General features: G+C 43.1%; 1 protein-coding gene across 1 annotated transcript; it reads left to right on the forward strand.

Annotated features, from left to right (window-relative positions):
- Positions 1-2,557: 2,557 nt before the first annotated feature.
- LOC308415273 (X-linked lymphocyte-regulated protein 3A-like) lies at positions 2,558-10,039 on the forward strand (the record flags this gene model as incomplete). Its single annotated transcript, XM_080910262.1, has 6 exons — positions 2,558-2,654; positions 4,957-5,074; positions 6,462-6,561; positions 7,808-7,906; positions 9,759-9,854; positions 9,971-10,039. 6 exons carry the CDS (start codon positions 2,558-2,560, stop codon positions 10,037-10,039), a joined length of 579 nt encoding a protein of 192 aa, XP_080766388.1.
- Positions 10,040-11,846: the final 1,807 nt, after the last annotated feature.

The raw sequence follows: 11,846 nt of genomic DNA on the forward strand, positions 1-11,846 counted from the left end.
ATCCCTCTCCTACTCCTCCCCACTTGATCCTCTAATTCCAGCTAATGCATCCATCTGTAACTATTAATTTTATTTCCCTTTCCTAATGAAATCTCTCTGTACCTTGCCCCTCCCCAGTCTCTTACTCTATATGTAAACTCTGTGGTTCTATGAATTGTATAATTATATATCATATTTGTCTTTCTGGGTCTCCGGTACCGCACACACGATGTTTTTTTTTTTATAGATCCATCAATTTACCCGCTAATTTCATGATTTCATCTTTAAAGACTGAGTGATAATTCATTGTGTGAACGTATCATATTTTATTTATCCGATCTTACATTGAGGGACGTCACTAGGATCTTTCCAATCGCTCACTGTTAGATAGAGAGCAGCAATAATCATGGATGGGCAGTTATCCCTGTGATAGACTGGGGCATCCTTTCGGTGTATGGATGGGCAATTATCCCTGTGATAGACTGAGGCATATGTTGGGTGTATGCCAAGAAGTGGTGGTATAGCTGGATCTCGAGGTAGATTTAGTCCTAATTTACTGAGAAACCTTCGGATTGCTTTCAAAGGCGGTTGAACACATTTTAATCCCACCATCAATGGAGGAGTGCTCCCTGTGTTCAACATCCTTGCCAGCATGAGCTGTCACTTGTGTTTTTGATCTTAGCCATTCTGACTAGTGTAAAATGGAATCTGGGGTTGTTTTGATTTGCATTTCCCTGATGGCCAATGATGCTGAACATTTAAGCACTTCTTAGCCATTTGAGTTCCTTCTAGTGAGAATTCTGGTTAGATCTGTACCATTGGGTTGTCTGTTTTCTAGATATCCAGGTTTGTTTGTTTGATTGATTCTTTATATATTTTGAATCTAGGCCATTGGGTGGGCACATACCTTCCTAAATTGAAGAAAAGTCAATCTATCCACACTGACCGTTTAAGTGGGTAACACTCATAAGAGAAGATAACAACTCAGTATTATGAGAGGTTACAGAGAGGGTACAATCTGATAAACTGACTCAGGCAAGCCTATTCCCTCCTTCCCACAAGTAACCAGTGCTTTTCCTTTTCTTTTTAACAAAGTATTTATTGTATGCATACCTGAGCAAATGTATGTGCACCACATGTATGTAGGAGCCTGAGGAAGCTGGAAGAGGCATGGATCTCCTGAACTGAAATTACCGATTGTAGCACTTTGCCACGTGGGTGCTGGGAGCTGAACTCGCATGCTATATAATAGCTACAAGTGCTCTTAACTACTGGGTCATCTCTCCAGCTCAGGAAAGGGAGTTTTACGACAGGAGGACTAGGCGGGAAAGCCATTCCTCTGGCCAAAAGTGTGGATTGAAGGAAGATGCTAGAGAATCAACTTATCAATACAGAAGGAAGTGTGGTCTAGTCTTGTTTTATTCCTTGTCTTTGGGTCATTTGCCAAACTGAAGAGTCTGTGAAGACTTGTTACGGAAAACCTTGGTGGGTACTAGGCACGTAGTAAGGAAGGCATCAGCAATAGGGCAATCTCTCTACTGGGAGCGGGGCTTGAGCAGGCAAAGTTAAATCAGCCTCAAGCGCATGCGCACTGTTCCAGCCAATCAGAGACGCACATACGCCGGAAGGCGGGGCCTAAGCTACTAGCGGCTATTGGCTGTGAGGAAAAAGAGGTTCTGTGGAGAGGGTGAGGAAGCTTCAGAGGAAGGTGACTCAGAACTACGGACTCAGAAGTACTGACCCTAAGGCAGTGGTAAAGGACCCTGTGGGAAGAGGACTGAGGGTAGGGTTGATTCAAAGCTGTGGCAAAGGACCCCGGGGTAATGGAAGTGATGCTGCTGCCCTTGATTCGAGGCCGTTGAGGGAGGAGGCTGGGGATGGGGAGCAGGTGAGAAAGAGGCTAACCTGTGAGGTTATGTTCTGGAGTCTCACTACAACCTGGGACTGGACGAGGCCCCCGAGGATGTTGTGGAGAGGGACCTGAGGGATAAAGTCCCGGTAGGACTGAGCAGGAGTGTGTGGAGGGTGGCAGGTGAAGTGCTGGGTACCTACAGGCCGACCCTTTGCCTGCCACTAGCTTTCATGGGTCGCTGGATGCCCTGAGGTGCGCCTAGATTCTATTTGGGGAGTACACTCTCAAAGGAAGGTGCCGCCTACAGGCAGAAACAGTTCTTTTCATACAGTGACAGTGTTTCTGACCAGATACTAGCACCAAGTATCCGGAGAGAGGGGGTGGGACGCTGGCTTATGTCGCCTGAACTGTGAGGAGCAGAAGGAACTAAGGATGGGGTGGGGGTAGGGTAACCCCCCATTTCGCCCTTGGCCCAGGAAGGATGGGACTGAGGGGCTGGGACAGGAGACCCTTGCAGGTTTCGGGAGAGGGGGGTGTTGGATTCTGTTTTTGTTTGTTGACCCCTTCCTGTTCCTCCAACACAAGTAGAAAGGGACACTCAGGCCTAACTCCGTGGAAACCTGATACCCGTTCCCGTGGCTTTCATTTAACTTTTCCTGATACCTATAACGTATCTTTGCACATACAATGTTCATGATTCCTGTCTAGCATAGGGAGACTACGGTCATGGCATCCAAAATCAAGGGCAGACCTCCCAAGCAACCAAAGGTGACTCCTGACCTGCCATCTGAAGATATACGGCAGCTACGTGAAGATAACCCAGGTACAACACAACAGGGTGGGGGCGGGGTGAGGGAGGAGGCACCCAGAATGTAGATCAGTTGCTTAAGGAGCAAGAGGCTCTAGGTTCCTTTCCCAGCACTGCCTAAGACCAGATATGGTGGCCCAAGCCTCTAATCCACAGGAGGTGGGATCAGGAAGATCAGAAGCACAGGGTCATCTTCACCTACACAGCAAGTTCAAGGCCAGCGTAGACCACAAGAGACCTCGTCGAAAAACCAGAAAAAGTCAGGATGCCAACAAGATAGTTCCTGCCCTGTCCTCAAAGTATATAGTCTGATGCAGTTAGGTGGAGTACGGGTCATTTATTGGGAAACACATGGCATTTCTAACATAAAAACTATTTTCAGAAAGCGTTTGTGGGACTTATGGTTCCCAAGTGGTGTTCTTACCCTTTAGGGGAGCTGCAAGGGCCATAGAGCTTCTCCTGGCCTGTGCAGTTGCTATACCCAACAGGTCTCAGTAAGGACATGGTTTACAATGATGTAAACCTGGAGGCCCTGTGCATAACTGTCACCAAGGTTTCCTTAATTGTATCTCACCCCCACACACACGATTCCGTTTATATGTGTTCTAGAAACTTTGATGTATACGTCTAGTGCAAACCCGCAGTGCAGGTATTTCTTCATGTAGGATGATCAAAATGACAGAAAATACTTGGAAGTTATTCTTTTTTCTTTCTTTCTTTCTTTCTTTTCTTTTCTTTTCTTTTTTTTTTTTTTTTTTTTTTTTTTTTTTTTTTTGTCAATGTAGGAAACACTCCAACCCTTGAAACTGAAGAGGAAAGCAGTTCTTCCCCTGAAATAGGCGGACCAAACCCAGGTGATATGTTAAAGGAATTTTCACGGTTGGTAATGTACTTCCACAAAGCACACTTTCTGTGTAAATTCTGAGGCAGAGGACACTCCTTTCCACAAGAGACATGGTGTTTTAACTACATTGGATTCAGATCCAGTAGGATTGCTTTCAGGCTAAAAATACAGACGATGGCAATAAAATATCCTGCTCTATCTTTAGGACCCATTAACAGTTTTATAAAGTTGTTTGCAATTAATGTACACCTATGCCAGGCGGTATTCACCAGTAGGTAATGGAAGTGCACTTCACAACTTGTTCTTGTACACTCCCCGTGACAGTGCTCTTTACTAATTCACTTTCATTTTTGATTGTGCATGTGACCTGAGGAGTATTGTGCTCACAAATGTTGGTTCTACTCTCTTTGTTTGCTTTGCTTTGCTTTGCTTTGGAGATCTCACCGTGTAGCCCTGGCTGGCTTCTAACTCAGTATCAGACCAGGCTGGCCTGCCTGTTGATTCACAGGGATCCATCGGCCTCTGCCCTGTAAGTGCAGGGTTAAGTTAAAGGCATGTACCACCAGGGCCAAAAATGGTGGGATTTTGTTTTGTTTTGTTTCACTTATTTATATACTGTGAAATCTCAGAAAAGTGGATGAAATTATCCATATTCCAGATTTTGTCACAAATAAATGACAAAATACACACACACAATGCAGAATTAAAGTCAAATGTTAATGTGTAAGCACTGTATAATCAGAATGAGTCTGGCTCTGAGTTGCTATGTCAGATATTAGTCAGATGATCTGTGTTGAAGGTAAAACTCAGAAAAAGTCAGAACCCATTTATAGGTTTTGATATAATAGACCTCTGTTCAGAAGTTGTCCACGATTTATGACAGGGTTTTAGATGAGTGGGAAACAACTTGCCTAGTATGTTCATCCTGGTTTCCATCCTCAGGATGGCAATAGAGTTATGCATGAGTCCATTCCTTTTGTTCCTTAAACTCTTCAAACTGTGCAGATTTCTGTTCTGTTTTTCTAAAAACCCCAAAGACTACATTAAATACAGTGTTTCATCTCACCATGCAATCATCTCTGAACATTTGAAGCCTATGTAAATGAAATGCTCTCACATTTTTCATAAATCTTCCCATCAGTTCTGCTTTATGTGTCCTTGAACTGGAAGATACTTTGTACATTGATTAAACTTAGACTGTAAATGATTTCTTACCTAGAAATTAAACAATACTTTGGAAAATATTTGTGTACATTTTGGAAAAATCTCTTTAGCTATGTTTTACTTTTAAAGTGCATGTATCTTTTTTTTTTTTCAAATTGCAGTGGTAGCTGCTATAAATTTCCAATGACAAGAAGGAGTGGCTTTTTAAAGGGTGGCTACATGTTGGTACCAAAGATTTCTCTAACAGGAGTGAAGTAGTATTTACCTTATTAACGTAACAATAAATATTTATAAGGATTTTTAATACAGGGAGTAGTAGGAAATCTCTGAAGGAAAGGAAGAGAAGCTGTGTGCTGAATGTAAGTAAAAGTGTCCACAACATTGAGTGGAAAATTAACCACTTCCTGAAAAGCCAGCATGAGCGAAGGTAAGACCCTTGGCTTTTCTAATTTATTCAGCTGTTAGTACCCGGGAATAAACCAGTTGCTAAGGACTAGCTGCTGTTTTACGTTTGTTGGAACCTCTAGTGAAATCTTCATATGTTTTGGGTATTTTTATAAAAAAAATAACTACTTTCAGACTACACTGCCACATTATAACCAGAGTATTGCTTAGCAGTCAGTAAAGATGACCTATTTTGTCTTGTCAAATTAGTTCGATTGAATTTATTCACCATAAAGAATTTGTGTGTCACCCTTGAATGTAATGCCTGAGTTAACGTTGAGTATCCTAAAACACGTTCCATATAGCATATACTCAATTGTATGAGACAAAAAAACGAGATAAATCTTAGAGAAGAATAATCTATACACTTATGGAACCTAGTTGAGCCTTTAGTAAACTTAAAAATGCAAAAAAAAAATATGTTGCAGCAAATATTAAAAATGGAAGGCATACCCCTGTACCAGCCCCCGTGCTCTCATTCTGAGGACACCGCTTTAGTGTGGAGACAAACGCACGGACTCTGTCACTCGGTCCACAATCCACCCTCTAATATATTTTCTTTCTTGGGCGGTCTTTCCATCCTGGGTGGATAAGAGCGCCCCGGTGTTTTCTTTCCTCCACCGCCCTGCACTAACATTACTCTAAAGCCTGATAGCTTTTCAAGTAGGTTTATATATTAAATTCTCAATCCACAATCCCTCTGCAGGATATGATTATACCCTAGGGACAAAGACACAAAGTGTCCTGCTATATAGATAAAAAGACCCATAGAATCCCGTAAGACTATTCATATCTACTTATCACCATTCCAGCCACCAGGATACAGGTCTGCTTTGTCCAACTCCATCTTGATTTCCTTTTCCTTTCTCTCCTCCCTTCTGGTTTTCTAGCCACCCCCACCCCTGCCTACCTCTCCACTGTCTAATCATGTATCGCCTTGACATAAATCTACAAAAATATGTTTTGCCCTAAGTGAGGAAGAGTGAGTAAGCCTCTGCAGAATTCTCTAATGCTCATGCATATGCATCCTCACCAAGCCAATTCTTCAGAAGAAGAAAAATAAAGGAGAAGTTGTGCTTGTTGGGAAGAGGAATACTTGTGGGATGTTAGCCAAATACCAATTATAATTCTCCCTAAGTTTTATAAACCTAAGGTATTTGAAGTGACTTCTTCCTAAGCCAGTGGGAAGCACTACTGTTAGGGTAAAACCACATAATGGGCCTCATCTTCCGTTTCCCTGTCAGAATATTTTAGATGCCCTTTCCCAGTCCTCCATCGGTAGATGTAGTGAGGAGAGGTCAGTCAGGCCTTGAGTGAGCTTTCTTCATGTGGAGACAGAATATCACAGTGTTCACTGTTGTCTTCTACAGGCAGAGACTTTACCAAGACTGTTCTCATCAGTTTTTGACTTTGGTTCTGATGTGGAATACAGATGTTGACCAAATCAAGAATCAGGCCGAAAAACTCTCTGTGAGTATCAGGCTCACCTTTGAAGGAGTCCATTGTGCCAGGACCAGGTAGCAGGAGAGGCTTCCTGCAGCAGGCCCACAGGGAAGGGACAGGACTTGAGCTCAGGGAGACAAGGAGGGTGGTTGATGCAGTGAAGAGAATTGGGCCATCCTCCCTGGTTTGTTCTTCTTCCCTCCTGTGCAGAGATGACAAGGGTAAGGGGGTTTAGGAGCCAGCATGGTGGGCGTATCAGTCAGGGGATGAGCAGGTCCTTACTGTCTGCAGAGTGCAGGGGAAGGTATGGGATTGTGTCCTGAGGGGGGACACTTCAGGATCCACAAGGTGCAGATGGCAAACAGTGGGAGGGCCCCAAGTAGCCTTCTGACACAGTGATCAGGGATGCAGAATGAGAGCAGTCCCTGTGGCTGTGGCGGAGCAGGTGGGGCCTTAGCTGTCCATGGTTGGAGTTCAGACCAGCCCTGTCCCAGAGGAGAAGAGGGAAAGGTCTCCATGCAGTGATGGAATGGTGATGGCAACCGAGTCACGGTTAACCTGGAGATGAGAATGGGGTTTTAGGGGCAGGTAGTGGACTCACTGCTGTCTCTGAGGCTCTTTCTTCCTGGGGGAGGATGGAGCAGCTCCGCCTGGAGATTCTAAGTTCCAAAGGTGGGAGAGCAGAGGTGGGAATACTGAGGGAGATGAAGATGCTGTCCTTCCCAGGTCAAGTCAGGAGCATGGTCTGTGGAATCCCACCCATTGGGTCCCATTCATGGTCTGAAGCATAACTTCAGAGTTAGTTATGCTAACTCTGAAAAGTAATTTACACCCGTGCCTCCATTTATTGGGAGAGGAAGGAGAGGGAGAAGTCCCTATTTCACAGAATGCTTTCAAAAGTCTCTTTTAGGTGTACATTCTGAAATTGGTCTGAAGTAAGACTTATAGAATATAACCCTGTTAGCATGGCACTGTGTGCAAATAGAGTGGGTTCTTTTGTGGGGACTTGACAAATTATGGGGACAACTCAAGGTAGGCTCTAAAAACCCTGAGAGTGAGGCAGATTTGGGGGCCTCTAGTAGGTAGGTTTTCCAGTCTTCGGGAACTAATCGCAATATTTTGAGTACTGTAAAACAATATTCCTAGGAAGCAACTGGAATGTCATAATGTCAAAAATACTTTTTTCAAACTATGGTGTCTAAATGAAATATTGAATTATTTTTGGCAAGCTGTTCATTCTAATGAAATGTTATGTATGGCTTTATGTTTGTAGAAAATTGTTGACGAGCAACAAAAGCTATTTGAACAATTTCAAAGAATTCAAAAGCGGAAAATAGAAGAATTTAAGGAGTTATGTGATCGACATGTGAAGGTGTGTTGGACATCTTGTTCAGAGGGAAAATAAAGATATTGGCTCTCTTTCCTTCCTTACTGACATAGGGATTATACCCATAAATTTCCTCGTTCTTTTTCTTTTCTACTTCTTCTTCTTCTCTTCTTCAACAGTGTTACCATGCCAGGTAAACCTAACTACTAAATGAGCATCTCCTTTCAGAACTCATTCATGGTGGTGGGTTCCTTTCAAAGAGAAGTTGGTACATTGGTTTCAACATTACCCAGAGTAATACTTACAGAGTTTGGGGAAACGCTGAATTTTATAGCATGGCTTTCTCCCATAATCAGATTCCATCTGCATAGTGACAAGTCAAGGTAGGGAGTCTGTACATCCTTTGTTTCTTGACTCCTTGTGCCTTTTTGCATTATTGGACTGTAATTACATTCTTTTCCTGTGGACAATTAGAATGGTAAGACAAAGCCCGCAAGCATGATGGAGCAAAACAAAAAGTGAAGGTAACAGTTAGCATGTTGAGAATTATCTACTGTTTTAAGTACATCCTATCAAATCCTTCTCAGCCTCATTGAACATGGCCAAGTACATTCATGTAGTTATTCTGGGATTAATGAATTCTTGTATGCTCAAATTCATTTTCTGAGTTGTTGTTTAATGCCTGCTGTTCCTGTTAAATTTCCTTCATCCAAGCTAATTGATATAGGTCCAAGCAGCCTTCCAAGAGTCACAAGAATTCACTCTATGTTTTATAATACTTGATGAACACTGGGATATGTGTGTGCAGAACAGCTAATTCAAAGTGCTTCTGAATAGTGGGTATCAGGCTGTATGTAGTCCTTCTGGCGGGGAGGCAAAGCTTTTCAAAAATCACACTGCAGGTTTGAGGTAGCTGTTAGTCTGATCCTCATTCAGGGCTGCACTTCCTGAGTACTCTCCATTCTCTAGGTATGATAACAGTGTGTACTACAGAGGCCTCTCATCCCTCATCCTGCCTTCCTCCCACTTTCTCTCCCTCCCCACTCTTCCTTTCTTGTCCTTCTCCTCTGTCATCATCTTTAACTTCATCGTATTGTCTTCCTTCCCCTCTTTCTCCCCGTACCCCCTTCAGTGTGTATGCATTTACTATTCTGCCTGTGACATTCAGTTATTATAGCCGGACTGCATATTATAGCATCCCCATACAGCTGTACTACTCCTGTCTCTTGCTTTCCTGCTGAAACACTAATCTTTCTAAGGAGACATAGGCATTAAACTTCATTTAACCTGCATAGCTCAGCAAGTTGGTCATAAGCTCTGATGCTAAAGTTTTGTGTTACTTCTGGTTCTGCGTTCACCTGAGTTACTAAAATATGAAAGACATCATTTAATAATGGTTTTATAATTTTTATACCATATATCACAAGAGTTTGTTTATAGACAGTATCTCTCTAAGTAGCCCCGGATATCCTGGAATTCACCATATAGTGGCTTTACTTGAACTCGTAGCAATCCTCCTGCTGCTAGTTTCGAGTGATGTAATTACAGGCACATATCACAAGGGCTCTCTGCTTAGTACAACAGTTTTGATGTAGTGTGTCCTAATCCATTCATTGCTGAACTTTCAGTCCTGGTCATAAACATAAACGTAGATATCATGATCACACAAAATTCTGTGTCTCCACTTGTCGCCATACTATACTCAGCAATTCAGTTCCATATTTCTGTGAAGGACATTTTGATTTCCATAGAGTATACAGTGTACTTTTAATATAGAATGATTAATACCTACGCCATTTATTGTAATACATACTGTTTTTGAAGTGTAACTGTTCCCAGGTGCGAACGGAGATGACCAGTGGTTGCTTCTACTTCAAACATGGCTTTTGGTTTTTAGAATCTACAGGCTATTAAGCGTTGTCGCCGAAAAGCTATTGTTGAGGAAGCCAGGAAACAAATGAACTCCTTGGAAAGGAAACTTACTGAAAAAACTGTAAGTAGAATAATTTTGAACTGGAGTGTTGGGATTAATTTGAACACTAAATGTTTCTCTCCTATGATGCATGTCACATCTACAAAAATATTAATTAGGCCTGTGATAACTTCAAGGTTCATGTAAACCAGCAGGAAGAAAAGGAGGGTGTTCAACCATCTCTTCTGTCCCTGCTATTCTCATAACGCCTTGAAGAAAGAAGCTCAACCGCCATAATCAAAACGTACGATAGGAATGTTTGCTTGACCTAAGGAGACATGAACCAGCAATTGCAGTGATTATAAATTCCTTGTTCACATCTGTGAGGTGTCAGAAAAACTTGACTGAGAATGTTTTGTTTTTGAAATTTCCGGCACATGTAGTCTGAAATCATCAGGGACATATGAGGTCTCCTGTACAGTTAAAGCTCCTGTCCTGTGATTTCCTGTATGTATATCCTGGGAAATCTTTACTTGGCAGCATTTGATTTAATAAGCATGAGATTGTTACTGACTTGTTGGGATGAGTCGTTTTATTGTACTCTGTGGTTCTCTGACGTTCCTGACGTTTCACCCCCTAGCAGGCAGAAACGGCCCCGTGGGATAGTGGGAAGTGGAGGTGTGCTATCACCTGCGTGATCCTGCATGGACCCAGGTGTAGTCCAGGCCACTTGTCCCACTGTGTCCAGTTGAGGAGAAGCATTGAACACAGACTGGGTTCAGACTCTCCCATTTTCTACAAGTGGAACTGCATTCCTCCAGTGGGAATGAGGGCTTCCCTGCTTGGGTCACGTTACTGTCTAAAATTATTCACACCCACTTCCCCCTTTGTGCAAACTGCCTATGAGCCTGCGGGCCTTTAGGATTATTTCTTTAATAAAAATAATAATAACAATAATTTTGTTTTTTGTTGTGTAGTATTATTTTCAGGTATGAATGTCTCCTACTTGAGATATTGTACGTATCCTTACCAGACCTTAATATCCTACATAGTGTTTTCCCAATGGTGAATCTGTTTCAAACCTCCGTGTGTGGGGGTGGGGGGAATGGTGGGAATGTGAAATTCCTTTTGTGTGTGGTGCACAGAGGCACCTCCGTATGTAGGGGCCAGAGGTACTTCTGATACCTGGTTTATTTTATGGAACAAGGTCTGCCTCTCTGAAGGTGGAGCTCATCAACTGGCTTAGGGTTGTTAGGTCATTGGGCTCCAGGGATCCACCTGTCTCTGCCCCCTAGTGCTGCTGGTCCACACACTCACTGCTGTGCTGAGATTTTCCTTTAAAGTTTTATTTTGGTTATTTTATCTATGTGGATCTGTATGTGTCTGTGTGTCTGTCTGTGCTTCTGCTGTCAGATGCCCACAGAGGGTGGCAGACACCTAGAGGGGGAGCGGTTGTGGGCCACACGATGGTTGTGGGGATTTGAACTCAAGTTTTCTACAGGAGCACCATGTGCTCTTAAGCTCTGACCCATGACCAAAGTCCCCGAGCTGGGGTTTTCAAGGGTATTCTTGGAATCTGAACTCAGAGTCTCATGCTTGTTCAGCAAGCATTTACCTGCTGAGCCTTGTCTCCCAGGCCCCATGGACATATTTCTTTCTTAGGCGTTTGAGCTCAGATATTTTTCTGTTGTTGTTGTGCCCTGTCCACAAGGGTTCTGCATACCTAATGTATTCTGTGACCCTTAGTATTACATTCTGCAGCATCTGAATGTGTGGCTGTCTGTCTGCCTGCCTGGGTACAGCGCAACTCCTATGACAGTGTCCCACTCTGCTGGGAGCACCAAGGTACTTCACCCACGGATCTCCAGGGAAATTGGAACCCATAACAAGCAAGGTTCTCTTTTTAATAGAAAAGATGTCACAACGTGTCCTGTGATGCAGAGATTGAGAAACTGGTCGTGATCAAACAGCCTGGAGTTCTGAGCCAGCTGTTGCTCCTCCACATCTCCCACACACAGGAACGGTGGTACCTGAGAGTCTAAACAACCCTTTCACTATACCCATACACTCAGG

This window comes from Micromys minutus, assembly GCF_963924665.1.
Source record: "Micromys minutus genome assembly, chromosome: X".
NCBI lineage: Eukaryota > Metazoa > Chordata > Mammalia > Rodentia > Muridae > Micromys > Micromys minutus.